At 39.0% G+C, this 27,491-nt stretch overlaps 6 protein-coding genes and 1 long non-coding RNA gene across 8 annotated transcripts in view; 1 reads left to right on the plus strand and 6 right to left on the minus strand.

Annotated features, from left to right (window-relative positions):
* LOC103517897 (protein max) overlaps positions 1 to 3,490 on the minus strand; it is a 30,679-nt gene extending 27,189 nt beyond the window's left edge. The window contains exons 1-2 of one of the 2 annotated variants that reach the window (XM_026829839.1): positions 3,105 to 3,488; positions 2,555 to 2,665 (exon numbers count right to left, since the gene is read on the minus strand). In XM_026829839.1, the coding sequence (XP_026685640.1) occupies positions 2,555 to 2,665; positions 3,105 to 3,140 (147 nt within the window). In that variant the 5' untranslated portion in view covers positions 3,141 to 3,488. Of the gene's footprint in view, positions 1 to 2,554; positions 2,666 to 3,104 lie in introns of both variants that reach the window. The other variant, XM_008482944.3, reaches the window with a different exon arrangement.
* LOC103517900 (ras-related protein Rab-7L1-like) lies at positions 1,537 to 10,335 on the plus strand. Its single transcript, XM_026829838.1, has 5 exons — positions 1,537 to 1,640; positions 6,792 to 6,913; positions 8,338 to 8,494; positions 8,600 to 8,688; positions 9,673 to 10,335. The coding sequence occupies exons 2-5, from the start codon at positions 6,877 to 6,879 to the stop codon at positions 10,290 to 10,292; spliced, it is 903 nt and encodes a 300-aa protein (XP_026685639.1). The 5' UTR covers positions 1,537 to 1,640; positions 6,792 to 6,876; the 3' UTR covers positions 10,293 to 10,335.
* Positions 6,593 to 13,366, minus strand: LOC108253514 (protein max-like). The gene is made up of 3 exons (XM_017447618.2): positions 12,976 to 13,366; positions 12,426 to 12,536; positions 6,593 to 6,695 (listed from the first exon to the last, which is right to left on the minus strand). The coding sequence occupies exons 1-3, from the start codon at positions 13,009 to 13,011 to the stop codon at positions 6,633 to 6,635; spliced, it is 210 nt and encodes a 69-aa protein (XP_017303107.2). The 5' UTR covers positions 13,012 to 13,366; the 3' UTR covers positions 6,593 to 6,632.
* LOC113471005 lies at positions 10,174 to 10,773 on the minus strand. The gene is made up of 2 exons (XR_003393868.1): positions 10,482 to 10,773; positions 10,174 to 10,343 (listed from the first exon to the last, which is right to left on the minus strand). It is a non-coding gene; the product is annotated as an uncharacterized LOC113471005 (long non-coding RNA).
* A 2,133-nt stretch (positions 13,367 to 15,499) lies between the features above and the next one.
* On the minus strand, positions 15,500 to 20,735 carry LOC103517901. The gene is made up of 3 exons (XM_017447619.2): positions 20,584 to 20,735; positions 19,782 to 19,939; positions 15,500 to 15,675 (listed from the first exon to the last, which is right to left on the minus strand). The coding sequence occupies exons 1-3, from the start codon at positions 20,676 to 20,678 to the stop codon at positions 15,500 to 15,502; spliced, it is 429 nt and encodes a 142-aa protein (XP_017303108.1). The 5' UTR covers positions 20,679 to 20,735.
* A 444-nt stretch (positions 20,736 to 21,179) lies between these two features.
* LOC103517902 lies at positions 21,180 to 23,022 on the minus strand. The gene is made up of 5 exons (XM_008482950.2): positions 22,951 to 23,022; positions 22,564 to 22,591; positions 22,277 to 22,407; positions 21,732 to 21,833; positions 21,180 to 21,231 (listed from the first exon to the last, which is right to left on the minus strand). The coding sequence occupies exons 1-5, from the start codon at positions 22,971 to 22,973 to the stop codon at positions 21,180 to 21,182; spliced, it is 336 nt and encodes a 111-aa protein (XP_008481172.1). The 5' UTR covers positions 22,974 to 23,022.
* On the minus strand, positions 23,012 to 26,523 carry LOC103517903 (proteoglycan 4-like). The gene is made up of 3 exons (XM_026829840.1): positions 26,468 to 26,523; positions 25,348 to 26,398; positions 23,012 to 24,561 (listed from the first exon to the last, which is right to left on the minus strand). Exons 2-3 carry the CDS (start codon positions 26,369 to 26,371, stop codon positions 23,012 to 23,014), a joined length of 2,574 nt encoding a protein of 857 aa, XP_026685641.1. The 5' UTR covers positions 26,372 to 26,398; positions 26,468 to 26,523.
* Between the last annotated feature and the right edge of the window lie 968 nt (positions 26,524 to 27,491).

Below are 27,491 nucleotides of genomic sequence, written 5' to 3' on the forward strand. Positions count from 1 at the left end.
GTTAATTAAACACAAAAAGCTTTATTTTTCATTGTAGAGGCTTCTGAATAATTACCCCAATCATTGCTTTTAAACTCTGAATGTTACCCCGGCCATAAAAGAACGCGCTTTTTGGACATAAATAGAAATGACCAGAATTTAGAGATTTATGGTGGATTTCACAAATGACTTCTAATGGGAGAATTTTAATTAATCAAAAAGGGAGTTTTTAATGATACAAACAGGAGTTTTTAAAAACTCCTCCTTTTTGGATAGAAAACTCCTTTTTGGATCATTAAAAACTCATTTTTGGCTTTTCAAAGGCTCCTTTTTGGACGTTTTGGACGATTAAAAATTCTCCCATTAAGTCATTGGTGAAATCCACCAATAGAGGTAGGTAGAGATACAGATTAGAAGGTAAAGTACCTATCTATCTACTAATATTCTTTGCCTCGTGGTTAGTCATCAAACGATAATGAAACCCATTGTTTTAAACAATACGATATAGATAAGATGTCTGCTACTTGAAGAAGAAGCAGCAGAAGAAGAAGAAGAAGAAGAAGAAGAAGAAGAAGAAGAAGAAGAAGAAAAAAAAACCTGCTTCTGTTTCGGGATTGGAATCTCCGTATCCACAGGACTTCCTTCACAAAAATCCCACACTGAGGCTTAGGTGTAGAGACAAATAGTCCCAAAAGATGGGTTAAGCTTCTACGAATCTACGAACTTACTTTGAGCCTCTAGTATTGCATTTTGTCTCTTCAAATCATCAATGTCCTGCTGATGCGAAGCGTTTTTCCGGCTTCTGTTTCGGGATTCGAATCTCCGTATCCACAGGACTTCCTTCAAAAAAATCCCACACTGAGGCTTAGGTGTAGAGACAAATAGTCCCAAAAGATGGATTAAGCTAATACGAATCTACGAACTTACTTTGAGCCTCTAGTATTGCATTTTGTCTCTTCAAATCATCAATGTCCTGCTGATGCGAAGCGTTTTTCCATAAATAGTTGTAAACAATAGTTTTCAAATTGTCGTACACTATACAGTTTGTTTAAATAGTTGTGTAGTTTGTTGGTGTAAAGTCCTAATGGTTTGTTGACGAAATAGTTGTTTCAGTTTCAGTTTCAAGTCGTTATCTATTAGTGTGACCCATATCATTAGTCCCTCAGTTATTCTACGCTGAGTTACGTATAGTTAGCGAGATAAATCCGAACGTTGTTTGAATAGAGGTTAACACTTTGTCCAAATAGTTGTAAACAATAGTTTTCAAATTGTCGTACACTTAAACAATAGTTTTAAATTGTCGTACACTGTACAGTTTGTTTAAATAGTTGTGTAGTTTGTTGGTGTAAGGTCCTAATGGTTTGTTGACGAAATAGTTGTTTCAGTTTCAGTTTCAAGTCGTTATCTATTAGTGTGACCCATATCATTAGTCCCTCAGATACAGTTTGTTTAAATAATAGTTGTGTAGTTTGTTGTTGTTAGTTTGTTGTAAAGTCCTAATGGTTTGTTGACGAAATAGTTGTTTCAGTTTCAAGTCGTTATCTATTAGTGTGACCCATATCATTAGTCCCTCAGGTGTTGTGTGAGATTTGAGTTTTTTGACAGCTCCGGGGTTCGAGTGAGGTGCTCTCGGCTCAGTATCTCAGTGATGAATGGAGAACGTGAGTGATTGATTGATATTTTTTTTATAATAAATTAATTACTTAATATTTTACTGTATTTTCCAGCTTCTTTTTAAATGCAATAAAAAGGTAGATAAACCAGTGATTACCTGCATATTTTTTTATTATCATTTTGAATTTTTTTCGAAACTTTTTCAACACAATAAAGGGGTCAGAGAATAACAAAAAGGTCCAAAATACCTTAGTTGAACTGCATTTATGTAATATCCCCACAAAAACATCACAAATGTGAAAAAAGGTCAAGTTCCTATCCAAAAATGTCGACCTATAACAGTGGTGATATCAGAAAATTAAGGCCAAGTCTGCATTCCCAGTTTTTCGTGCCTCCTGAAAATGCTGAATCTTAATTTCTTCGTGAAAAAAAGGCCAAGTTCCTATCCAAAAATGTCGACCTATAACAGTGGTGATATCAGAAAATTAAGGCCAAGTCTGCATTTCCAGTTTTTCGTGCCTCCTGAAAATGCTGAATCTTAATTTCTTCAACCTACTCTCAATTTCAACTTGGCTATGTTTTCTACTTCAATAAATAAATAAAAAAATTAAACCTGAAGGAACTACTATCTCCGGAACTACTTGGTATTAAGAGCTCAAATTTTCAAGGTATGTTTATATACCTTACCTAAATATGTGCCCTGAATGAAAGTTTATCTTTAGAGGAACCCGATCTATGAAGGTGGGAAAAACCTGCCGAATCGGTTCGTGTAAAGATACACAGGCGTGCTTACTGGAACTTGGCCTGGCGCACTGCTAGTTAATAGATAGGTACAAAGGAATTTTTAGGGGATCAGTAAACAAAGCGTGCTCCTTGGATCTCATTTACACCCCATTTTGTTTGAGGTTGCTGAAAACAGTTTTAAACACACAAAAATCATGCACAAGATAAATGATCTTACCACTTTTTCTCCCTGGAGACTCGGTACGGAATCTCTCAGACTGCTGAAACTGTCTTTGATGTGGTCACGTCTTTTCCGTTCCAGGGCATTGTGGTGGGCTCTTTTCTCTGCCTGAAAAACAAAAGCCAAGATTGTGATTTTAAAAGTGATTGGTGAATTTATTATCATTTCAAACTAAGTAACGAAATGATAAGCCCTTAAAAAAAAAAAAAAAAAATCAATGTCACAGAGAAAAAAAAATATACATTCAAGGAATAGCCCCAAGTGTTTACATACAAGACTTTGGTTGAACCCTGTACGAGTGAAGTTGTGTAAACATGAGAAATTCCCTTCTGTAGCCCAATTTCTCAAGGTTTTATTGAATGATCCTGGTTGAAGGACTTGTTGGACATCTATTTAGGGCAAAATTACAACAAATTTCGACCTCTCCGAAAATCCCGTAATCACGTTTTCAAGGGTCTGACAAAAGAAACACACAAGCTTGGCTTGGACAGAAGGACATGAAATAGCTGACAGAATATTATCAATAGGACATGAAAATCATACTCACACTTTCAATGTCGTAGTCTCTTTCGTCATCACTCATTTTCCAAGTGGTTTTCGACACTCAACTAAAGGGAAACTCCGAAGAACGTGGATGAGAATTTCAAAATATATTCGTTTTTACCAGGCAGCTGCCATCAACAGAGCACTGCGCAAATACGAAAAGAAAAAGAAAGATAACTAACTTTACAGAATCAATGTCACCAGAGTGGAGAATAGGGGATTATATTTACAGCACTAAAAAGGAAAACTTAACCACTATTTTAACAGGTAAAATAAAATTTAACAAACCAGTCAAACCACAAGAAAAGAAAAGTCAAAATCGGAATCTATTTTCTTCAAGGAAAGGAAAAGCGAAAAAAGCAAAAAACTAAAAAAGCTACACTTCCCTCGATCCTTCGAGCTTCGAGCAGAAACTGTACAGTGTTGCCAAAAATCCTTTGTATTTGAATTACCGTACAAAATGACTTATCACTCTATTACCGTACTAGTTGAACGAACGAGGTAAGTTTCAAGTTTTAACTCGACTAAATTTCTTTTTTTGTTTGAGTGCCCGAATGTTCGATAAAGTCTTTGAGAGGTAACTGTAACTACAATTAACTCAATTAACCAGTGGCGTGAAGTTCCAAAGCTTCGTTTTCAGCCAGCCTAGTCTAGCTGGGAGACGTTAAACAAGGAGTAGATGAGCCTGAATTTCCCTTGCTAAAGGTTGAGTGCGAAGGGCATCCACTCGTAATTTGTAGCCAAAACCAAATGTCAGCCCAAAACAATCACCCTAGTTAGGGCTGATTGAGAAGCTGAGGAAAAATGCCGACCCCGTCTGTACACGGGAAAAGGCGAAGAAAAAAAAAGGTTAGCTTGGAGGATAGTAAGCGTTAGGTCGTGGAGTTGAAAAAGAACGAGACCAGACAGAAGAAAGTCGTTCCCAGAACAGACCTTAGCTGTAGGTACAGGATAGATTGAGTTCGCCCCGTGCGGAAATCGAATCCGCGACCCAACACTTTCAGGACAGGCTCGCTGTCTTCCCAGCTACAGAGGTGGCTGATTTTCTTCTTCCTAATGAAGATCAACAATTCTTCCAATTTATTTTCTCTCTAAGACACTGACCCACCTGCATTCCCATTCTCCTTCCAATCCCAGACATACGAGTAATCGACTATGTTTAATTTGTTTAATTTTTTTAAAAAGATGAGTGTTTCACCGCCGTTCTTATTTCGTAGCAATGAAACAACTGCTACATTTCTCCACCACTAGTTTCCACTGATAACCCCCCTCCCCTTGTCTGATTCTCACAAGGTAAAATCAACTTTTAACTTCTCCACAAAGTGATTAGGACCTCCAACATGTGTTCAAGGAGTGACTGTCACTATTCTACGCTGAGTTACGTATAGTTAGCGAGATAAATCCGAACGTTGTTTGAATAGAGGTTAACACTTTGTCCAAATAGTTGTAAACTCCCCTTGTCTGATTCTCACAAGGTAAAATCAACTTTTAACTTCTCCACAAAGTGATTAGGACCTCCAACATGTGTTCAAGGAGTGACTGTCATTATTCTACGCTGAGTTACGTATAGTTAGCGAGATAAATCCGAACGTTGTTTGAATAGAGGTTAACACTTTGTCCAAATAGTTGTAAACAATAGTTTTCAAATTGTCGTACACTATACAGTTTGTTTAAATAGTTGTGTAGTTTGTTGGTGTAAAGTCCTAATGGTTTGTTGACGAAATAGTTGTTTCAGTTTCAGTTTCAAGTCGTTATCTATTAGTGTGACCCATATCATTAGTCCCTCAGGTGTTGTGTGAGATTTGAGTTTTTTGACAGCTCCGGGGTTCGAGTGAGGTGCTCTCGGCTCAGTATCTCAGTGATATTAAATTAATTATTTTACTGTATTTTCCAGCTTCTTTTTAAATGCAATAAAAAGGTGGATAAACCAGTGATTACCTACATATTTTTTTATTATCATTTTTAATTTTTTTCGAAACTTTTTCTTTCAACACAATAAAGGGGTCAGAGAATAACAAAAAGGTCCAAAATACCTTAGTTGAACTGCATTTATGTAATAACATATCCCCCACAAAAACACAAATATGAAAAAAGGCCAAGTTCCTATCCAAAAATGTCGACCTACATATAACAGTGGTGATATCAGAAAATTAAGGCCAAGTCTGCATTCCCAGTTTTTCGTGCCTCCTGAAAATGCTGAATCTTAATTTCTTCAACCTACTCTCAATTTCAACTTGGCTATGTTTTCTACTCCAATAAATAAATAAAAAAAACCTGAAGGAACTAATAGTAGTTCCTTCAGGGTTTTCTACTCCAATAAATAAATAAATAAAAAAAAAAATAAACCTGAAGGAACTATTAGGTACTATCTCCGGAACTACTTGGTATTAAGAGCTGAAATTTTCAAGGTATGTTTATATACCTTACCTAAATATGTGCCCTGAATTTCGAAAGTTTATCTTTAGAGGAATCCGATCTATGAAGGTGAGAAAAACCTGCCGAATCGGTTCGTGTGAAGATACACAGGCGTGCTTACTGGAACTTGGCCTGGCGCACTGCTCAGATTTATCAATCCATGTCAATAAAGTTTGACTATTGTTTGATAAGAGTAAAATGAGATCACATAGCTGTGACTGTAACCAAATGCATTGTTTTGAGCAGTTACCTAAATCTACACCATTAGTTTTTATTTAACATTTTAGTAAGTACCTACCTAAGACGAAAGAAAAGAGAGATTTTAGGAAAGTAATGTTTAATTAGGGTCCACATTAACTAAGTCTAGAAAATAGTATTGTTTGATAAGAGTAAAATGAGATCACATAGTTGTGACTGTAACCAAATGCATTGTTTTGAGCAGTTACCTAAATCTACACCATTAGTTTTTATTTAACATTTTAGTAAGTAGTGTAAGTACCTACCTAAGACGAAAGAAAAGAGAGATTTTAGGAAAGTAATGTTTAATTAGGGTCCACATTAACTAAGTCTAGAAAATAGTTATTTAATTAATTATAATCGGTATTTACTAAAGACACCCAATTATTTTCGAGAACGTAATCCAATTATTTCTATTTTTGGCAGGAATGCCTAGAAAAGGGGTGTGTTCTTTACGTAGGTAGAAGCTAGATTATTTTTACTATCAATTGATCTCGCCGTAAGTAATCGTAGAAGATGAAGAAATAATTAATTTATTCTAGCGTGAGAAACAAGAAAATCTTGGCATACAGACTTAAAGCCAACTTAGCAAGTTATCTATGAGATTATAGACAATCATAGAAAGAGATAACTTCTGTTCTATCTCAATGAACTTACTCAATTATTTTGATATTCGAATTTTAAGTGTTAAGATACCAAAAACCTCACCACTAATTGGAGGAGAGAGGCTCTTCTTGTCAGTTTCGGACCAATTTGATTCGTGCCCAAACACCCAAGTTTGAATTTTGAATCCAGAGTTCGAACCAAATAAACCAAATTCCAAGTTTTGCTATTTTTAAGTTTTCGTTTTCCTTTCCATCCTTTTTTCTTCGATTACCTACTAAAGGTGTAGCGACAGCTCCAGCTGGTCCTGCGACGGCTGGTCGACTATAAGTGGACACACCTTAAAAGAAAGAAATGTGAATGATAATATTTTGGAATGTATAATTAGAACCTATTTTCCCATAATAAACCCAAACCTGGACTTTTTCCCCCACAGCTGATGATGCCCTCATCGTCTCCATCACCATGAAAAGTTTCGCCTGTCCCTCCCTCCACCGGTCCGAGCACCCCCACCCCGCGCCATGCACAAACGCAAGCTGGTCCGCGTCTACACAAATCCACCTACCTAAGACGAAAGAAAAGAGAGATTTTAGGAAAGTAATTGTTAGTTAGGTACCACATTAACTAAATCTAGAAAATAGTTATTTAATTAATTATAATCAGTATTTACTAAAGACACCCAATTATTTTCGAGAACGTAATCCAATTATTTCTATTTTTGGCAGGAATGCCTATAAAAGGGGTGTGTTCTTTACGTAGGTAGAAGCTAGATTCTTTTTACTATCAATTGATCTCGCCGTAAGTAATCGTAGAAGATGAAGAAATAATTAATTTATTCTAGCGTGAGAAACAAGAAAATCTTGGCACACAGACTTAAAGCAAACTTACCAAGTTATCTATGAGATTATAGACAATCATAGAAAGAGATAACTTCTGTTCTATCTCAACGAACTTACTCAATTATTTTGATATTCGAATTTTAAGTGTTAAGATACCAAAAACCTCACCACTAATTGGAGGAGAGAGGAGAAAAGCTCTTCTTGTCAGTTTCGGACCAATTCGATTCGTGCCCAAACACCTAAGCTTGAATTTTGAATCCAGAGTTCGAACCAAATAAACCAAATTCCAAGTTTTGCTATTTTTAAGTTTTCCTTTTCCTTTCCATCCTTTTTTTTTCGATTACCTACTAAAGGTGCAGCGACAGCTCCTGAGACGGCTGGTCGACTATAAGTGGACACAACTTAAGAGAAAGAATTGTGAATGATAATATTATGGAATGTATAATTAGAACCTATTTTCCCATAATAAACCAAAACCCGGACTTTTTCCCCCACAGCTGATGATGCCCTCATCGTCTCCATCACCATGAGAAGTTTCGCCTGTCCCTCCCTCCACCGGTCCGAGCACCCCCACCCCGCGCCATGCACAAACGCAAGCTGGTCCGCGTCTACACAAATCTCCAGGCGGGCCGCGAAGCTCCTGGCGCGGTGACCAACATCACCCCTCCACCTCTACTGTCGCCCGCGGAGAGCGAGTCTACCCGGGCGAAAAAACTCCTCGAGCCCCTCAACACTCAGGCGGTAGACTTGGCCGAGGACGCGGGCGATGGCTCGAAATCGAACTCGCCCTCGCCTAGAAAATAGTTATTTAATTAATTATAATCGGTATTTACTAAAGACACCCAATTATTTTCGAGAACGTAATCCAATTATTTCTATTTTTGGCAGGAATGCCTAGAAAAGGGGTGTGTTCTTTACGTAGGTAGAAGCTAGATTATTTTTACTATCAATTGATCTCGCCGTAAGTAATCGTAGAAGATGAAGAAATAATTAATTTATTCTAGCGTGAGAAACAAGAAAATCTTGGCATACAGACTTAAAGCCAACTTAGCAAGTTATCTATGAGATTATAGACAATCATAGAAAGAGATAACTTCTGTTCTATCTCAAAATCTCAACGAACTTACTCAATTATTTTGATATTCGAAGCGGGCCGCGAAGCTCCTGGCACGGTGACCAACATCACCCCTCCACTTCTACTGTCGCCCGCGGAGAGCGAGTCTACCCGGTCGAAAAAACTCCTCGAGCCCCTCAACACTCAGGCGGTAGACTTGGCCGAGGACGCGGGCGATGGCTCGAAATCGAACTCGCCCTCGCCGGCTAGGGCGCGGAGGAGCAGAAAGAACTGCGCAGAAACGTATGCGCACAAACACATTAATGCGTTGCCTGCGAGGGAGCTTTGCAAATCGAACTCGCCCTCGCCGCGGGCATCGGTGATTGGGTTCGAGCCCCGGCCTAGTGATGCTGAGACCGTGTTGAAGATACTCGTCATAGGTAAGTCCGTGCTTATAGGAGAGTAAAACATAGACAGATTACTTACTTGATTTTTAATAAATTCCCGGTGAAAATTTGTTGGATGAAACAAAACTATAACAAAGCATACTGCTGAAGAAATTCTTGGACAAAGACGGTGTTTAGTTTATTATTTAAGTACTGTACGTTTAGCCCTATTCAAACCCCAACCTATCTCATTCTTATTACAGGCGACTCCACGGTAGGTAAAACCTCCTACGTGCAAGGCTTCGTTCAGAACAAATTCCTCGATAACTACAAGAACACGGTCGGTGTGGACTTCTCCACCAAACTGCTGAGTCACAAGAAATACGGTGGTCGCCCCGTCAAACTTCAAATCTGGGATATCGATAAAACATAGACAGATTACTTTATTTTGAATAAATTCCCGGTGAAAATTTGTTGGATTCAAAAGGACAAACTAACAACATTTGTCAGAGAAACAAAACTATAACAAAGCATACTGCTGAAGAAATTCTTGGACAAAGAAGGTGTTTAGTTTATTATTTAAGTACGGTACGTTTAGCCCCATTCAAACCCCATCCTATCTCATTCTTATTACAGGCGACTCCACGGTAGGTAAAACCTCCTACGTACAAGGCTTCGTCCAGAACAAATTCCTCGATAACTACAAAAACACGGTCGGTGTGGACTTCTCCACCAAACTGCTGAGTCACAAGAAATACGGTGGTCGCCCCGTCAAACTTCAAATCTGGGATATCGTTTGTTAGGTTTATATTAGACGCCGGACAATGATAGACAGATTACTTTATTTTGAATAAATTCCCGGTGAAAGTTTGTTGGATTCAAAAGGACAAACTAACAACATTTGTCAGAGAAACAAAACTATAACAAAGCATACCTACTGCTGAAGAAATTCTTGGACAAAGACGGTGTTTAGTTTATTATTTAAGTACTGTACGCTTAGCCCTATTCAAATCCCAACCTATCCCATTCTTATTACAGGCGACTCCACGGTAGGTAAAACCTCCTACGTGCAAGGCTTCGTCCAGAACAAATTCCTCGATAACTACAAGAACACGGTCGGTGTTGACTTCTCCACCAAACTGCTGAGTCACAAGAAATACGGTGGTCGCCCCGTCAAACTTCAAATCTGGGATATCGCCGGACAAGATCGCTACATCTGTATGTCACGCGTGTACTATCAGAATTCGGACGGATGCATTATCATGTTCGACCTGACCAATAGGAAATCTTTCGAGAGTGTGGTACAATGGAAGCATGACCTGGACTCCAAGTGTATTCTGGATAATGGTGCCATGCTCCCCTGTCTGCTACTCGCCAGCAAGTGCGACCTGCCAGACCGACAGGTTGAGATCAACGAGATAGAAGCTGTCTGCCATCAGTACAACTTTATGAGTTGGATAGAGGTCAGCAGCAAGGAACATCTCATGATAGAAGACTCGATGAATTTCCTAGTGGATAGGATCATTTGTTCCAAGAGAATGGAGGAGGAGGCAGTGGAGAGGAAGTCTAGCATTCGACTGTCAGAAGAGACACTGAGGGATGATCAACCGAAGAAATTAGTCCCGGCAGACAAGGTTTCCACGTACTGTTGGTGCTGAGACTTGGGCCAGATAAATCTTATCATATTTCTTTGACCACGGTTCAAGAACCTACTCATCAAAGTGGAGGCAACCTATCAAAGTATTGAAGAACTTACTCATCAAATCACCATGAGGACAACTTGCAATAGGGATCCAAAATCTACTAATGAAATTAGAGGCGATTTGGACCGGGGTGGGTTCAAGAACCTATACTCATCAAAGTGGAGGCAACCTATCAAAGAATTGGAGAACTTACTCATCAAATCACCATGAGGACAACTTGGAATAGGGATCCAAAATCTACTAATGAAATTAGAGGCGATTTGGACCGGGGTGTATGAACCCCTACTCATGAAATTGAAAAGAACCTAGGAATCTATTTAAGAACCTCATAAAACTGGGGACTTAAAAGGGCTCCTAGAAACTGAGAAGGAATCCAACTTTTCTTGTACCTGTATCACTGTAAAAAAAAAAAAAAAAAAAAAAAAAAATTTTTTTTATTTACTTAGATGTACTTAGTACAGAAACCATAATAAAAGTTATGTTGCTATTGGCCATTTGTATAGTGTACACCTTCTTACTACCCAAGTCCTTGACTTTTATCTCTTCACTGGATATAAATATAAAGGTACACACATTATGGCCTTCTTGTTTAGCATGCAAATAAAATAAATTTAAATAATTCCTTATTTACTTAGCACCTTTATTTGCATTTGATTGACCATGTTCAAATTTCAAGTTGACCTATCAGATTCAATAAGTAGATACTTAATTGCCTGTAAAACAGTGAGTCCTCTGTTTTACAGAATTTTAAAGTACAGGCATTTTTGTTTTATTTGTTATTACTTATGTTTATTTGTTTATTGTTATGTAAATATTATTATGTTGTTAGCTAATGTCAAGAACTGACCAGTAGGTCATTTTCTTGTGCGCATCCCAATATTTTACATTATCATTAAGTACCAGAATATGAGATAGTATTGTACTTGTATAAGAAGTAATTGTAAATAAGGAGAAAAAAAAAATTGTACCTGATAGAATTACAGATGTAATCAAATTTGTTTTCTTTTAATGACTTTTCAAGGCAACCAGTAGCAATACCTAGCATGATTGCATCCCAATATTTTACATTATCATTAAGTAGGTACCAGAATATGAGATAGTATTGTACTTGTACTTATAAGTAATTGTAAATAAAGAGAAAAAAAAATAATTGTACCTGATAGAATTACAGATGTAATCAAATTTGTTTTCTTTTAATGACTTTTCAAGGCAACCAGTAGCAATACCTAGCATGATGAATGGACCAGTTCTAAACAAATTACTGGAAGGGAGACCATCTAAGTTCCAGGACTAAGAATAAAAAGACAGCCAGCTATGTATTATGGGAGGCATTCAGCCTCATTAAGGCAAATTAACATGCCAGTGCCAGTTAAAATCTCAGTAAAAGGCAAAGTGCTCAGTAGATCCCAAAATTTCCATAAGGCATTGAATCTCAGACATTTAGCATGCAAGCCTAGTATGGCAGGTACCCATTTGGACATGAAGCAGTAAAAGAAAAACAGGTTAGAATACAAGGTGTTTTTTCTCCAAGCCATTTCAACTTGCAAATCTAAGACACATAGTTTTTCTTCCTAAGTGTACATACACAACAGCAACCATTGACCCTAGTCTAAACCTTGGATCATCAACCTTTGTACCAGAAACCCTGGTCCAGGGTGTCCACATGAGAGCCTGGAACCTCCTGCTCACTTGGAAATTATGATCAAACCATTGACCTTAGTTTTCTGTGAGTCAGAGCAATGGTTAAGGCTCTGGGACACTCCTATCCATTAGCATGGTTTGTTGATTTTCACTTGGGTCAAGACTAGGCTAGGGTCAATGGTTGCTTCTCTGTTGTGGATGCCTGCTAGGGCATTGATTCTGTACATTACAAGAGATCTGCTTACATTTCAATACTTTGGCTGTTAACTATTTTTTTTTTCTCTCTCCCCCCTCCCCCCGCAAACAATTTAGCTAAATACAAAGGAATTTTTAGGGGATCAGTAAACAAAGTGTGCTCCTTGGATCTCATTTACACCCTATTTTCTTTGAGGTTGCTGAAAACAGTTTTAAACAGACAAAAATCATGCACAAGATAAATGATCTTACCACTTTTTCTCCCTGGAGACTCGGTACGGAATCTCTCAGACTGCTGAAACTGTCTTTGATGTGGTCACGTCTTTTCCGTTCCAGGGCATTGTGGTGAGCTCTTTTCTCTGCCTGAAAAACAAAAGCCAAGATTGTGATTTTAAAAGTGATTGGTGAATTTATTATCATTTCAAACTAAGTAACGAAATGATAAGCCCTTAAAAAAAAAAAAAAAAAATCAATGTCACAGAGAAAAAAAAATATACATTCAAGGAATAGCCCCAAGTGTTTACATACAAGACTTTGGTTGAACCCTGTACGAGTGAAGTTGTGTAAACATGAGAAATTCCCTTCTGTAGCCCAATTTCTCAAGGTTTTATTGAATGATCCTGGTTGAAGGACTTGTTGGACATCTATTTAGGGCAAAATTACAACAAATTTCGACCTCTCCGAAAATCCCGTAATCACGTTTTCAAGGGTCTGACAAAAGAAACACACAAGCTTGGCTTGGACAGAAGGACATGAAATAGCTGACAGAATATTATCAATAGGACATGAAAATCATACTCACACTTTCAATGTCGTAGTCTCTTTCGTCATCACTCATTTTCCAAGTGGTTTTGGACACTCAACTAAAGGGAAACTCCGAAGAACGTGGATGATAATTTCAAATTATATTCGTTTTTACCAGGCAGCTGCCATCAACAGAGCACTGCGCAAATACGAAAAGAAAAAGAAAGATGACTAACTTTACAGAATCAATGTCACCAGAGTGGAGAATAGGGGATTATATTTACAGCACTACAAAGGAAAACTTAACCACTATTTTAACAGGTAAAATAAAATTTAACAAACCAGTCAATCCGCAAGAAAAGAAAAGTCAAAATCGGAAAGATCCTATTTTTTTTTTTTTTTTCAAGGAAAAGCGAAAAAAGCTACACTTCCCTCGATCCTTCGAGCAGAAACTGTACAGTGTTGCCAAAAATCCTTTGCATTTGAATTACCGTACAAAATGACATTTTACATGATAATATCATTCTATTACCGTACTAGTTGAACGAACGAGGTAAGTTTCAAGTTTTAACTTTTGTTTGAGTGCCCGAATGTTCGATAAAGTCTTTGAGAGGTAACTGTAACTACTAATGTCTAAGCAGGTGTCAACAAAGAAGAACCGACCATCGACCCAATATAGAAAATAAACAAACCATATCATGCTAATGAATAGAAGCATCCTCAACGGAGCCTTGATCACAGCTCCGACCATAGTACCCCGTCAACAAAGAAGAACCGACCATCGACCCAACATAGAAAATAAACAAACCATGTCATGCTAATGAATAGAAGCATCCTCAACGGAGCCTTGATCACAGCTCCGACCATAGTACCCACCCCCACAGAAAATGAATAAATGGAGCAGTTGCAAATGGGTAAAAATTATAAATACCTAAATGATCGATTCCTATGTAAAAAGTTGGGAAAAATCCAAATCTGAGGTCAAAACTCCGGAAAAATAACTGTAAAAGGTCGAAAATTAAATGGAGCAGTTGCAAATGGGTAAAAATTATAAATAAATGATCGATTCCTATGTAAAAAGTTGGGAAAAATCCAAATCTGAGGTCAAAACTCCGGAAAAATAACTGTAAAAGCCGTTCTAATGAAAGAGTTCAAATATGTGTGACGTCAGACTTTACGCAGTTGTTTTTTTCGTCCGTTAGGTAGCGCCACTATGCAAGCGGGCTAGCGCGCGGAGGAGCAGAAAGAACTATGTGTGACGTCAGACTTTATGCAGTTGTTTTTTTCGTCCGTTAGGTAGCGCCACTATGCAAGCGGGCTAGCGCGCGGAGGAGCAGAAAGAACTGCGCAGAAACGTATGCGCACAAACACATTAATGCGTTGCCTGCGAGGGAGCTTTGCTCGGGACATTGGATGAAAGTTATTCAGTGTTGAACAAGGAGTAGATATTCTCAATGAATGTTTTCATGAAGTTTGGATTGTCTCGAGTAGAACCCACAGGGAACTGTTTCCGGATTTGACTCTCCCTATAGAAATAAGGAACAAATAATATTTTTATTGATTTTTCACTTATTTATTCTTATTATTTCAAAGAGGTTTGATAGAGGGGACTGTAACTGCTAAGATGTTATCGTCCCGAAAGGGAAGAGAGAAGGAAGACAGGATAAGGGAAAGGCAGCCGTTCCGAGAACGAAACTTATCTGTTTAGGATAAAATCCGCCCGGGCGGGAATCGAACCCGCGACTTAGCGCTTACGAGGCAGACATGCTACGTTCCAAACTAACTAGGCTGGCTTGGCTTGGATACTATTAAGCACGGTAGTGCGCCAAGCTAAAAATCGTGTTCAGATGGGGTCGGCGTATTTCGTCAGCCTTTCAATCAGCCCTTGGGTCAATGCTTTGGGCTGACACTTGATTTTGGCTACAATTTTTTTTCCGAATGGATGCCCTTCGCACTCAACCTTTGCTATTTCTTTAGCAAAGGGAAATTTCAGCCCCCTCAACCAGGCTAAGCTGGTCTACTCCCTGTTTTAAAGTCCCCCAACCAAACTGCCAAGTTAAAAACAATTACATATGATTTAAAGCACTTACGTGAGTTTTCCGAACATTTTCACCACTCGTATATCGTTGGAGGTTATGAAGTCGATCTCCTTCATATCTAAACTCACTTGACTCCACTCTAAATCCTTGTAATTGGTGATATCGATTGTGGCTCTGAAATGAAAAACAGTCAATAGGTATTTCGATTGCAAATATGTTAAATATTTATTTAATTGAGAGACTTGTACTGAATACTCATAAATGGAAACTTCATAAATAAATAAAATTTGAACGGTTTACTTTCTGGTGTTCTTGTGTTGATCCAGCAGCTCAGTGAGAATCTTATTAAATCGATTTATCTTGGAATCTAGAAGTCGTAGAAGAAAAAGAAAAATTCCGTCGGTCCTCATTTTTCCTGCTCTATGACTTTGAAACATCACCCAAGTAAGCGCAGCTGATCTATTATTGAGCCTAGTACAGTCCACTTCAACTGGGAAGTCCGATGACCTTTGGGTGCGCACTCGTCAAAAAATAGCTCGTTGATTAACAAGTAAGCATCTGTTTCATACTATGTGCAAACTGCTTCAGATAGGACATGAAAGGAGATATGTGTTGGAGAAGGGGCAGGACATCATCCCTGGAGGTGCAGATACTACTCAGGAAGGACGAGGAGTATTTACTGTGCAGGAGTGAGAAGCACAGAGTTCGTAGCTCCGTCACTGAAAACAGAAAAAAAGAACAATTATTAGTATTAGTATTTAGAATAGTTATTATTAGTGGGAGGAAACCGATTCGGTCCCAAAACCTGTTTTTTAATATCAATTGGGTCCCGAAATCGCGAGGGTCAGTGACCAATTGGGTCCCGAGTTTGAGAGGGTCTAAGTACCAATTGGGTCCCACACTTGAAATTCCCAGTTGACGTGGACTGTACCTATTTATTTTGCGATGATCGATGGTTTTCAGGTTCCGGGTAAATGATCCATGGTCTATGGTCACCGTTGTGGACGCGCACTTATCGTCCCGTAAGCAAAAAGAGAAGGAAGAGAGGATAGAAGAAATCCAACCATTCTGAGAACAAACCTACAAACCTTTATCTGTTTGGGATAAAATCCGTCCCGGGCAGGAATCGAACCCACGACCTGGCCAGTGCTTTGAAGGTAGGAGTGCTACCCTCCCCTCCAAGAAAACCTAAATCGATTTATCTCGGGATCTAGAAGTCGTAGAAGAAAAAGAAAAATTCCGTCGGTCCTCTATTATTGAGCATAGTACCTAGATTTATTTCGCGATGATCGATGGTTTCCAGGTTCCGTAGTGGACACCCTGTTGCGATGGTCTCGGCGGGGGTCAATGATCCATATGGTCTATGGTCATCGTTGTGGACGCGTATACTTATCGTCCCGTAAGCAAAAAGAGAAGGAAGACAGGATAGAAGAAATCCAGCCATTCTGAGAACAAACCTTTATCTGTTCGGGATAAAATCCGTCCCGGGCAGGAATCGAACCCACGACCTGGCCAGTGCTTTGAAGGTAGGAGTGCTACCCTCCCCTCCAAGCAAACTTATAGGCTGGATAGATTTTTAGCTCCTTATTCCCCTTTTAATAAAATTTCTTTCTGGGTAGGTATTTTTTTTTATCTTCATCATCTTCATACCCAGTTACCGCTCTTCATACCCTTTTTTTATCTTCATACCCAGTTACCGCTATTAGCAGAAATCGTACCAGAAAGGTCTTGTTACTGTACCATGGCAGCAGGAATACCGTACTTGTCAAAACACTTGGCAACGCTGGAACATCTGATACATCAGAACGAGTGTATCCGAATAGTGCCGAAAAGATACGAACGGGAACACGTGTCACGCGCACCTCAAGAAAGCCAGCCACACACGGTCAAGAAAATTGTCATTGATAAGCTATCTTTTTTTTATTGATTCTTAAGAAAAAACCTCTTTTCCATAAAACGATGATTAATTTTTCGATTGCAAACAATACAAAAAATAAATATCATCGATTGAAATTGATTATCAGTAATTTTCAGTATCGACAGTTTTGTTGACCGTACAAGGGTGGCTTTTACACAACACGCGAGAATCAAATGCGGGAAAATTTGAAATCTTGAAAAGAAAAAAAGAAAAAGCTATATGGCTGATGGCTGAAAAGGCAGAAAGTTGAAAATCCGCATTAAAACTTGATCTTTTGAACTTTTTCGTCTCCAAATAACTACTTGGTTTCTTGGTTACCTACTCATCTTTTTAATTTTACTTTGAATAATCAGAAGATATCTTTTGACAACTATACCTAGATAAAGAAATTGGTTGTCAAATCACCCAAGCACCTACCTACCAAAGTTCAAAGAGGTAAGTGAAGTCTGTGACCAAAGGATAGTAGGTAATTCTGTAGCAGGATCGTATTCCATTTCTTCCGACTACTGGCTAGGGGACTCTGAACAGGAAGTAGAATATTGACTGGCTCTGGGACCATAAACAGGGAAAACAGCTAACCCTAACTAGAAGACAGATTTTCAAAGGCTCCAATCTACTTCAAAAGAGCCCAAGTCCTCATGATGCTTGTATAGTTTAGGACAAGCCTTAACATACAGGACCAAAGACCATCACCAAGGTGTAGGACTGATTTATTTTCATTTTACCTTTCTTTCCCTTCTCCAATCATGTCAGAAACAATGTCCATCCCGGTAAACGTGAAGGAAAAAATAAGTACTTAATTGCCTGTAAAACAGTGAGTCCTCTGTTCTACAGAATTTTAAAGTACAGGCATTTTTGTTTTATTTGTTATTAGTTATTACTTATGTTTATTTGTTTATTGTTATGTAAATATTATTATGTTGTTAGCTAATGTCAAGAATTGACCAGTAGGTCATTTTCTTGTGCACATCCCAATATTTTACATTATCATTAAGTACCAGAATATGAAATAGTATTGTACTCGTATAAGTAATTGTAAATAAAGAGAGAAAAAAAAATAATAATAATTGTACCTGATAGAATTACAGATGTAATCAAATTTGTTTTCTTTTAATGACTTTTCAAGGCAACCAGTAACAAACAATACCTAGCATGATGAATGGACCAGTTCTAAACAAATTACTGGAAGGGAGACCATCTAAGTTCCAGGACTAAGAATAAAAAGACGGGGAAAAAATAGTCATTTGTTTAGACCTGACAGAAGATGAGGGTGAATGTCCCATTGGACTTGGTGATCAGAAGCTAAATGTGGAAAGTGTAGTACGTGCAGCTGTGAATCAGTTTATCAAGTTGAAATCATCGATGAGAAGTGATACAGAATTTGCCCTAGTAGGTAAGAAATGTGTTTCTTGATTTATAATATATGTATGTCACTAGAGGGCTTTGTAAAATAAAAATATCTACCTACACTGGCAAATAATTCCTAAAATCAAAAATGGTAAAGAAATTGACAAATCCCAAAAATGCTCCTTCATTGTGAGTTATTAACTCAAGTTCGACTTGTTCTTTTTCAGGAACATTAAACAGTAAAGCCAAATGGATAAACCCATTTACCAATGACTTGAGCCAAGTGATTCAAATATTTCCTACACAGGCAAATAATTCGTAAAATCAAAAATGGTAAAGATTATTGACAAATCCCAAAAATGCTCCTTCATTGTGAGTTATTAACTCAAGTTTGACTTCTTCTTTTTCAGGAACATTAAACAGTAAAGCCAAATGGATAAACCCATTTACCAATGACTTGAGCCAAGTGATTCAAATATTTCCCACAGGCCAGCTATGTATTATGGGAGGCATTCAGCCTCATTAAGGCGAATTAACATGCCAATGCCAGTTAAAATCTCAGTAAAAGGCAAAGTGCTCAGTAGATCCCAAAATTTCCATAAGGTATTGAATCTCAAACATTTAGCATGCAAGCCTAGTATGGCAGGTACCCATTTGGACATGAAGCAGCAAAAGAAAAACAAGTTAGAACACAAGGTGTTTTTTCTCCAAGCGTCCAAGCCATTTCAACTTGCAAAACTAAGACACATGGTTTTTCTTCCTAAGTGTACATACACAACAGCAACCATTGACCCTAGCCTAAACCTTGGATCATCAACCTTTGTACCAGGAACCCTGGTCCAGGGTGTCCACAAGAGAGCCTGGAACCTCCTGCTCACTTGGATATTATGATCAAACCATTGACCTTAGTTTATTTTCTCCAAGCGTCCAAGCCATTTCAACTTGCAAAACTAAGACACATGGTTTTTCTTCCTAAGTGTACAACTGTACATACACAACAGCAACCATTGACCCTAGCCTAAACCTTGGACCATCAACCTTTGCACCAGGAACCCTGGTCCAGGGTGTCCACAAGAGAGCCTGGAACCTCCTGCTCACTTGGATATTATGATCAAACCATTGACCTTAGTTTTCTGTGAGTCAGAGCAGTGGTAAAGGCTCTGGGACACTCCTATCCATTAGCATGGTTTGTTGATTTTCACTTGGGTCAAGACTAGGCTAGGGTCAATGGTTGCTTCTCTGGTGTCACGTCAATGAAAAATTGCTACAAAAAGGAGCTGTCACAAATGACCCAAGACTAGTGTTATTACAGGTTTATTGAGAAACCTGGATAAGTGTGAAAAAATTGTCGGTCCCTTGGATATTATCAATTAGACAGGTTCGAGTCCTTCGTACTCAACCTTTGCCATTTCCTTAGCAAGGGAAATTTTAGGCTGGTATCTTCCATTTTTTTTTCTTCTTCTTCTTCTTCTTCTTTTTACAATATTGGAATCTTAAACCCTAACCTTAATCTATGCTTCTGAAATGAGGTTTTTACAATATGGGTAACAATTTAGTTACCTCTTTCACACGTTTCGAAGCCAACATGCGAAACAATCTTCTCCTTGCCGGCTTTCTTCTTCGTGTTGAATTCAATTCTGAGCACAATGAGGCCACACAAGAATTCAAACTCCCATTGGTAGGGCTCCAGGGTTTTTGATTTCCATTCCAAGTCACCCCTGGAAAGCAAAGAGCACTAGTTCAAAAGTCACGTCAAATGAAAAATTGCTACAAAAAGGAGCTGTCACAAATGACCCCGGACTAGTGTTAAATATTACAGGTTTATTGAGAAACCTGGATAAGTGTGAAAAAATTGTCGGTCCCTTGGATATTATCAATTAGACAAGTTCGACTTTATAAGTAAATATTGTACCTTTTTGAAGGGGTTTGTTTGATAGAGCAAACTGTTTGTTTGAAAAATTGCTACAAAAAGGAGCTGTCACAAATGACCCCGTACTAGTGTTATTACAGGTTTATTGAGAAACCTGGATAAGTGTGAAAAAATTGTCGGTCCCTTGGATATTATCAATTAGACAGGTTCGACTTTATAAGTAAATATTGTACCTTTTTGAAGGGGTTTGTTTGATAGAGCAAACTGTTTGTTTGATAGAGCAAACTGTAACAACGGAGGTATAGTCCCGAAATCTTCTCCCTTTGACCACCCATCTTTTTGCAATCTTCTTTGAAGTTTTAGAAGGGGCCACGATTTTTCCCCGTTTATCCAGGTGTCCCATTTAGAAGGGTCCCAATTAGACACGTTTGCCTGTACTAAGATCCTAATTAGACACGTTCGCCTGTACTAAGATCGATATTTAACACTTACCTGGATTCTTCGGCCAATATGTTCCGTTGAGCGTGCTCATAGTCCCGTGCCTCCTCCATGTCATCATCACTCTCAAACGCCATCGACTTGCTCATCGTATTTGGCTTCGGTTGAATCCGCAACGTTCTTCTCTTCACGTCTACTTGATCACCTGGGTTACATTAAATAGGATAAGAACTAAATTTGGTAAATGTGGGGAATAAATCCCTCCCCGGCTTGCAATAATTGTGGTGCACCTAAACTGACCATACACCACATTGTGATGGAATGCCCTTTAACTTGAAGAACTAAATTTGGTAAATGTGGAGGCCTATTGTTTAAATGGGGAATAAATCCCTCCCCGGCTTGCAATAATTGTGGTGCACCTAAACTGACCATACACCACATTGTGATGGAATGCCCTTTAACTTTAAGATCTAAATTTGGTAAATGTGGAGACCTATTGTTTAAATGGGGAATAAATCCCTCACCGGCTTGCAATAATTGTGGTGCACCTAAACAGACCATACACCACATTGTAATGGAATGCCCTTTAACTTCTTACAAGGGAAATTTCGAAGATTTCCTAAATACAACTGATGCAGCTATAGATTATGTTATGTCAACAAAACAATCGTAGGGACCATGGGAGAGAAGTTGCTGCACTCGCTGAAACAAATGATTGAAACTCATTACTTAACGAATGTAAATTACCTTTCCAATAGATCAGATTTCTAGTTGCATTACGTACGACCGACGCCGTTCATTGCGCGATCGAATTCAAACACAGTAGTCTGTTCATACATGCGGAAAGCAATGTATTTTTTTTTTTTTTTTTACACTGTACTTAAGTCTAGCGACGAGGGTCAAATGTAGAGTAGCAAACAGGTCTCCAAATTCAAATTCGTATGCATAGTTAAAAAACTAGGTTTGGATAAGTCCTTCTATGGGGACAGACAGACAGACTGACGGACAGACTGACAGACAGACACCGAAGCGAATACAATAGTCCGTCCACTATACCTTTTATTATTAGTAATAATAAAGGAAGGACGGACTAAAAAGGATCCCGCAAATAACAAAAATATCTCCTACAAGCATGGGCAAAATTTTTGACTTGGCGGGGCGGAGCGCTACCACACTCCTTAATATTTAGGCAGCTGACTTACCTATTGGTGTTGTTCCGAGATGAGTCAGACATGCTGGATATGAGCTCATTGTAGGCGGGATTCTTCTGAACCTCCTGAGTTTGAGCTAATGAACTGAATTCCCTACAAACCAAACAGAAATACCTCGTGAGTATTTAAAAACAAGAAAACTGTGACTGCTAATGCTAAGGTCTGATCATTTCAAAAAAGAAAGAGAAGAACGACAGGATAGGAAAAAGCCAGTCGTTCCAAGAGAAAACGCTTACAAGACAGATGCACTATCCTTCAAGAAAACAAGGCTGGCACAAAAACTTTTCAATCTACTTTTTTTTTTTTTTTAATTACCTACTTTAGTAACCTCTGTGGTCGAGTGGGTATTACACTAGGCTTGCATACTGGAGGTCCCAGGTTCGATTCCCGACGAGGTCAAAGTTTTTTGGCTCTGTACTTGGAGTTTGGGGTGCACTCAGCGGAGGACAATTGAGAAGCTATTTTAATCAAGTAGCGACCAGTGGCGGAATTTACCACAAAGCATAATTTGATTTGATTATTTCTTCAATACTCACTTGATATTGATGACATGAAAGCTGACTCGTTTCTTATAGATGGAACTGGAAGTGGTGGTTGTATCATCGGAAGAAGCACCCAATTCTTGCAGCGGGGCTCTGTTGTCAAACACTTTGGCTGGCTTCAAAATCTGAAAAGATAAAGATTTAGCAATTAATTAACTATTGGGGACCTTTGGGGAAAAATGAAGATAGAAAAGGTACCTACTTGAAGAAGTTCAGTAAAGAAAAAAGGAAGATAATAATAAGAAAAGAATCAAATAAAATTAAATGGTAAAAATACTTACTGATGAACGCCGACGTTTATCAATATTGCTGAAACAAATGGAAAAAAAAAATCACAAAATTATTAACAGTATGAAGGGCACTGATGTGTTAAAGCACCTAAAAAAAGGTTTTCCTTCAGTTGCAAGTATGTCAATGGGTTACCTTCATCTGGCTTTATCCTCACCCAGCAGAGTTTATCCATCTTCAGATTGTGGTTATGTACTGGGATATAGTAGGCTAGGCTTCTAAGACTAGTTTTTACTTTCTAATACCCTTACATGTAGGGAACCTATACAAGGTAATGAGAAAGTATTGCAATTGGTCCAAAAAAATTTAATGTACAATTTGACATTGAATTGGCAACCTACCCCACAAGCTTGTGATTGTGGTTATTGAGTTTAACTTACAAATGAAACTCTGGGTCACTCATTCTTCTTGATGTGTTGAATGTAAGATTTGAATCTTATTTCACATCCAAAAGCAGGTGACCATCTGCTTGGATTTGACTTCACTGGCTGTTGGTTTCCGTGTGGACCCTATGATAGGAAGGTCGATGTCTGTGATGTTATTGATAGCGGAGTCAGTCAGAGTGGAGCTTGGATTCACATAGGTTGACATATTGAAGCTGCCGTCCTGAGAGCAGCCCGTGTCGTTGAATAGTTTCTCTGGGATTACCAATGATTTGTTAGGGGTTGTACCAGCAGGTCCCTTGGGTGTTACAACACCAGAGGGTTTGTTAGGTGTTGCAGAGGGTTTGTTAGGTGTTGCACCAGAGGGTTTGTTAGGTGTTGCAGAGGGTTTGTTAGGTGTTGCACCAGAGGGTTTGTTAGGTGTTGCGAAAGTCCCGGTTTTATTTGGGGTCGAACGAACTGAAGAGGTTTTCCCGGGTGTTACAAACACGAAGGTTTCCTTGGAAGATGAGGCAGATGTAGAAGTTTTTCCTGTGGTAGTAGCAGCGGCGGTTTTATTCGGGGTGGAACGAACCGAGCTTTTACCAGGGGTTGCAAACTCGAAGTTTTTACCGGGGGATACAGCCTTTGCCGGGCTTTTATGTTCAGCAACGCCGCTCGTTTTATCAGGCGAGGTAGAGACCGGGTTCTCCTCGGTTCCAGCGTTAACTTCCGCCTCATGCGTTTCTCTAATCGAATCAACCGGTTCAAACGTTTTCGATCTCTTCTTAGGATTAGCCACAACCATCGCATCTCCAGTCTCAACAAGATTCTCCTCATGGGCTTCAAATCCGTCTGACGGTCGCTTCCTGGACTTCTCAGTATCCAGGTCACAGGACATCTTAGAGACGTCTAACACACCACTCGTACACAGAACACTTTGCAATGGTGAAATGCCTGACTCTATAGACTGACTGTGTGTTGAAAAGCCATCGTCCATTGAAACTTGTACTTGTGAATCGTTTCTGGCAGGGCTATCAGGTTTGACCGCAGGTTCTATAACACAAGGTACAGGATCAACAGTGTCACATTTGCTTTCATTCACGCTTGAAACTTGTTTGACAGCAGAGTTGCTGTTTGATGCATTGGAAGCGTTCAAAGCACTATCGGAAAGGACGCTTGCGTTGTTTGATAATTCATTTATGTTGTTTATCTCCTGAGGATGTGTGTTTCTAGACTCTGGTTTTTGGACAGAAAGATCAGCGGACTCATTTGGTTGCACTGTATTGTTTCGCAATACAGATATGTCTTCACACAGAGATTTCTCAACGATTTCTGTCCTTGTGTTGTTTATCTCCTGAGGATGTGTGTTTCTAGACTCTGGTTTTTGGATAGAAAGATCAGCGGACTCATTTGGTTGCACTGTATTGTTTCGCAATACAGATATGTCTTCACACAGAGATTTCTCAACGATTTCTGTCTGTATCACGGACTTATTAGTGTTTGGCATTGCAGAGTAAGCTTCATTGGATTCAGATGGTTGTTGTGCCTTTGCCTCTTGCTCTATTTCCTTTTTGGAATCCTCCGTGTTGACTTCAGGGGCGACTACAGTACTCAGTTTTCGTGTTTCTTTACATCAAACCAAACCAACTTTCAACTTTCAGCTCAGCCAAATTTTGAAATTTTTTAATTTTAAAAATTTAACGTAAATCGAATCGAACACAGTGTTGCCAAATGGACATGTAGCGCCATCAACATTCGCGCTAAATGGCGGTGCATTTGTGCAACGCTGCAACGTGCAAGAGCAATCCTGGGAATGCATTTTCTATGTCCCTAGACATTGAAATCTGAAATCTTGTTATCTTGTATTTTTGAAATTTGAAATATTGAAGTAATGAAGTTGAATATTGAAATTTAAAATTTTATTTACCTATTTTATATTTTTATTGGAGTTGGAGATAAAAGTTTGAAGAGGTTTTTTTTTTGAAGGTATAAGGCTTGAACTTGAAACAGGTAACTCATAATATCTACATCCTTCATCACTGACCAGTCAAGCCTGTTGTTCCTTAAATCTTCACTAAAACATCAGAATGATCAAAATCGCAAAGATAGGTAAGTACATAGTAGAGAAGGAGTAGATTGAAAGACTCACTGAAAACGAAAGAAAGACCCTCTATGGCAGTGTTTCTTAATTAGTTTGGCCCGCGGAACCCTTTTCAAAAGGTGAACATCTTTGCGGAACCCTGAACTTTCAAGATTGCACCCCCACCCCCCTTATTATAAAAATATATACAGCCAGCCTAGTCGGCTGAAAGGTTAGTACGTCTGCCTTTCAATCGCTAGGTCGCGGGTTCGATTCCCGCCCGGGGCGAATTTTATCCTAAACAGATAAAGTTTGTTCTCGGAACGTCTGGCTATCGGTAGGAATGTAAGGTGCACTGGCGGAAGATTGTGGAACTAAGTTCGTCCCCATGCTGGCGTTCATGGGAGCTGGAAAATTCACCATGGAAGTGTTCCCCTTGAAGCTGTGTGTGTTTGTGTGACTCTGATTGACATCAGCATTGCCGTGTGTAGGAATATCATAGTAAGGATTCATCACATGGGGAGCAGATTTCCGAAGTGTGGCAGAACTCAGATTCAGAGCAGACTGTTCAAATCCGGAAAATGATTTATGCTGTGTATGATGTTGATCATATACACGGTGAGATGGAACTGTTTGATATTCGGACACACCCTGTTTATCAAAAGCAACACTGGTTTCATTTGTCTGAAAATTATTCTGCTCAGAGCTTTTCACAACCATTGATTTGCGTCCAACACTTTTCGGATAACTCGTGATAATACTGAAATCAGCACTCATGTTAGCTGTACTGGTTTGATTGGTGATCATCATGGAGTGATTGTTGGTTACATCGGGTGGTTGGTTATATTGGTTCGTAATGTCCATGTCAGACATAGAGTCGCTCATGGACACATCATATTCTTCAGGAGGCATGGCTGGGAATGCCTCAGTCATTTCCATGCCAGACCCATCCAAACTCTCAGAATCACGATTCCGCATCATATTCCCACTGATTGATTTGCGAGAGAACTTGTGAGGGAATGCAGAGGTAAATTCCATGCCAGAATCATCCAGAGACTGAGGCTGAGTATATGTATTGGATAGATCCATAGACTTGGCTTGGTCTGGTACCGATTGCTGCCACAAGGGCACAGCACTTGCCTTGACTGGTCTGAATGATTTCCTAGGGAACACACCTGTCTCTTCCATTTCAGATTCATCCAAGTTACTTTCATTAGCTCTCATAGCCATGGCAGGGAATGCATTAGTGAATTCCATTTCATCGGATCTGTCCAAGTCATCCTGAGCTTGTTGAAAGTTAACAGACTTGTGTGGGACAAATGATTTCCTCCTTGATATGGTAGTTGCCATTTCCATCTCTGATTCATACAATGCCTCCGGTACATTGACTGGAACATGACATGGTATGGTAGTTGCCATTTCCATCTCCGATTCATACAATGCCTCCGGTACATTGACTGGAACATGACATGTAAGCTCTATACTATCAGAGTCCTCATGGTCTGCCTCCTGATGGATGTGGTCTGGTACCGATTGCTGCCACAAGGGCGCAGCACTTGCCTTGACTGGTCTGAATGATTTCCTAGGGAACACACCTGTCTCTTCCATTTCAGATTCATCCAAGTTACTTTCATTAGTTATTTGATAGGTATCTTGAAAAGAAAAAAAGCTTTATGGCTGAAAAGGCAGAAAAAGCTGAAAATCTTCAAAATCCGCATTAAAACTTGATTAACTTGATCTTTTGAACTTTTTCGTCTCCAAATAACTACTTGGTTACCTACTCATCTTTTTAATTTTACTTTGAATAATCAGAAGATATCTTTTGACATCTACCTACCTAGATAAAGAAATTGGTTGTCAAATCACCCAAGTACCTACCTACCAAAGTTCAAAGAGGTAAGTGAAGTCTGTGACCAAAGGATATAGTAGGTAATTCTGTAGCAGGATCGTATTCCATTTCTTCCACCTACTGGCTAGGGGACTCTGAACAGGAAGTAGAATATTGACTGGCTCTGGGACCATAAACAGGGAAAACAGCTAACCCTAACTAGAAGACAGATTTTCAAAGGCTTCAATCTACTTCAAAAGAGCCCAAGTCCTCATGATGCTTGTAGTTTAGGACAAGCCTTAACATAGTTACAGGACCAAAGACCATCACCCAGGTGTATGACTGATTTATTTTCATTTTACCTTTCTTTCCCTTCTCCAATCATGTCAGAAACAATGTCCATCCCGGTAAACGTGAAGGAAAAAATAGTCATTTGTTTAGACCTGACAGAAGATGAGGGTGAATGTCCCATTGGACTTGGTGATCAGAAGCTAAGTGTGGAAAGTGTAGTACGTGCAGCTGTGAATCAGTTTATCAAGTTGAAATCATCGATGAGAAGTGATACAGAATTTGCCCTAGTAGGTAAGAAATGTGTTTCTTGATTTATAATATATGTATGTCACTAGAGGGCTTTGTAAAATAAAAATA

Source organism: Diaphorina citri, unplaced genomic scaffold (assembly GCF_000475195.1).
Source record: "Diaphorina citri unplaced genomic scaffold, Diaci psyllid genome assembly version 1.1 scaffold2002, whole genome shotgun sequence".
NCBI lineage: Eukaryota > Metazoa > Arthropoda > Insecta > Hemiptera > Psyllidae > Diaphorina > Diaphorina citri.

What these genes read in the sequence shown, in the direction of transcription:
- LOC108253514 (XM_017447618.2), bottom strand. Translation starts at nt 13,011, where the DNA reads ATGAGTGATGACGAAAGAGACTACGACATTGAAAGT. An exon ending in GAGACTACGACATTGAAAGT is followed by an intron (nt 12,537 to 12,975) that starts GTGAGTATGATT and finishes TTTGTTTTTCAG; the next exon opens with GCAGAGAAAAGAGCTCACCA. An exon ending in GTCTCCAGGGAGAAAAAGTG is followed by an intron (nt 6,696 to 12,425) that starts GTAAGATCATTT and finishes CTTTCTTTTAAG; the next exon opens with GTGTGTCCACTTATAGTCGA.
- LOC103517902 (XM_008482950.2), bottom strand. Translation starts at nt 22,973, where the DNA reads ATGAGTGACCCAGAGTTTCATTT. An exon ending in AGTGACCCAGAGTTTCATTT is followed by an intron (nt 22,592 to 22,950) that starts GTAAGTTAAACT and finishes CATTTGTTTCAG; the next exon opens with CAATATTGATAAACGTCGGC. An exon ending in ATAAACGTCGGCGTTCATCA is followed by an intron (nt 22,408 to 22,563) that starts GTAAGTATTTTT and finishes TTATCTTTTCAG; the next exon opens with ATTTTGAAGCCAGCCAAAGT.
- LOC103517900 (XM_026829838.1), top strand. Translation starts at nt 6,877, where the DNA reads ATGCACAAACGCAAGCTGGTCCGCGTCTACACAAATC. An exon ending in GGTCCGCGTCTACACAAATC is followed by an intron (nt 6,914 to 8,337) that starts CACCTACCTAAG and finishes TTATTTTGATAT; the next exon opens with TCGAAGCGGGCCGCGAAGCT. An exon ending in GTTGAAGATACTCGTCATAG is followed by an intron (nt 8,689 to 9,672) that starts GTAAGTCCGTGC and finishes TTCTTATTACAG; the next exon opens with GCGACTCCACGGTAGGTAAA.
- LOC103517903 (XM_026829840.1), bottom strand. Translation starts at nt 26,371, where the DNA reads ATGGAAATGGCAACTACCATATCAAGGAGGAAATCATTTGTCCCACAC. An exon ending in ACCTTACATTCCTACCGATA is followed by an intron (nt 24,562 to 25,347) that starts GCCAGACGTTCC and finishes TTTGATGTAAAG; the next exon opens with AAACACGAAAACTGAGTACT.
- LOC103517901 (XM_017447619.2), bottom strand. Translation starts at nt 20,678, where the DNA reads ATGAGCAAGTCGATGGCGTTTGAGAGTGATGATGACATGGAGGAGGCA. An exon ending in ATATTGGCCGAAGAATCCAG is followed by an intron (nt 19,940 to 20,583) that starts GTAAGTGTTAAA and finishes TTTGCTTTCCAG; the next exon opens with GGGTGACTTGGAATGGAAAT. An exon ending in CTTCGAAACGTGTGAAAGAG is followed by an intron (nt 15,676 to 19,781) that starts GTAACTAAATTG and finishes TTCTGTTTTCAG; the next exon opens with TGACGGAGCTACGAACTCTG.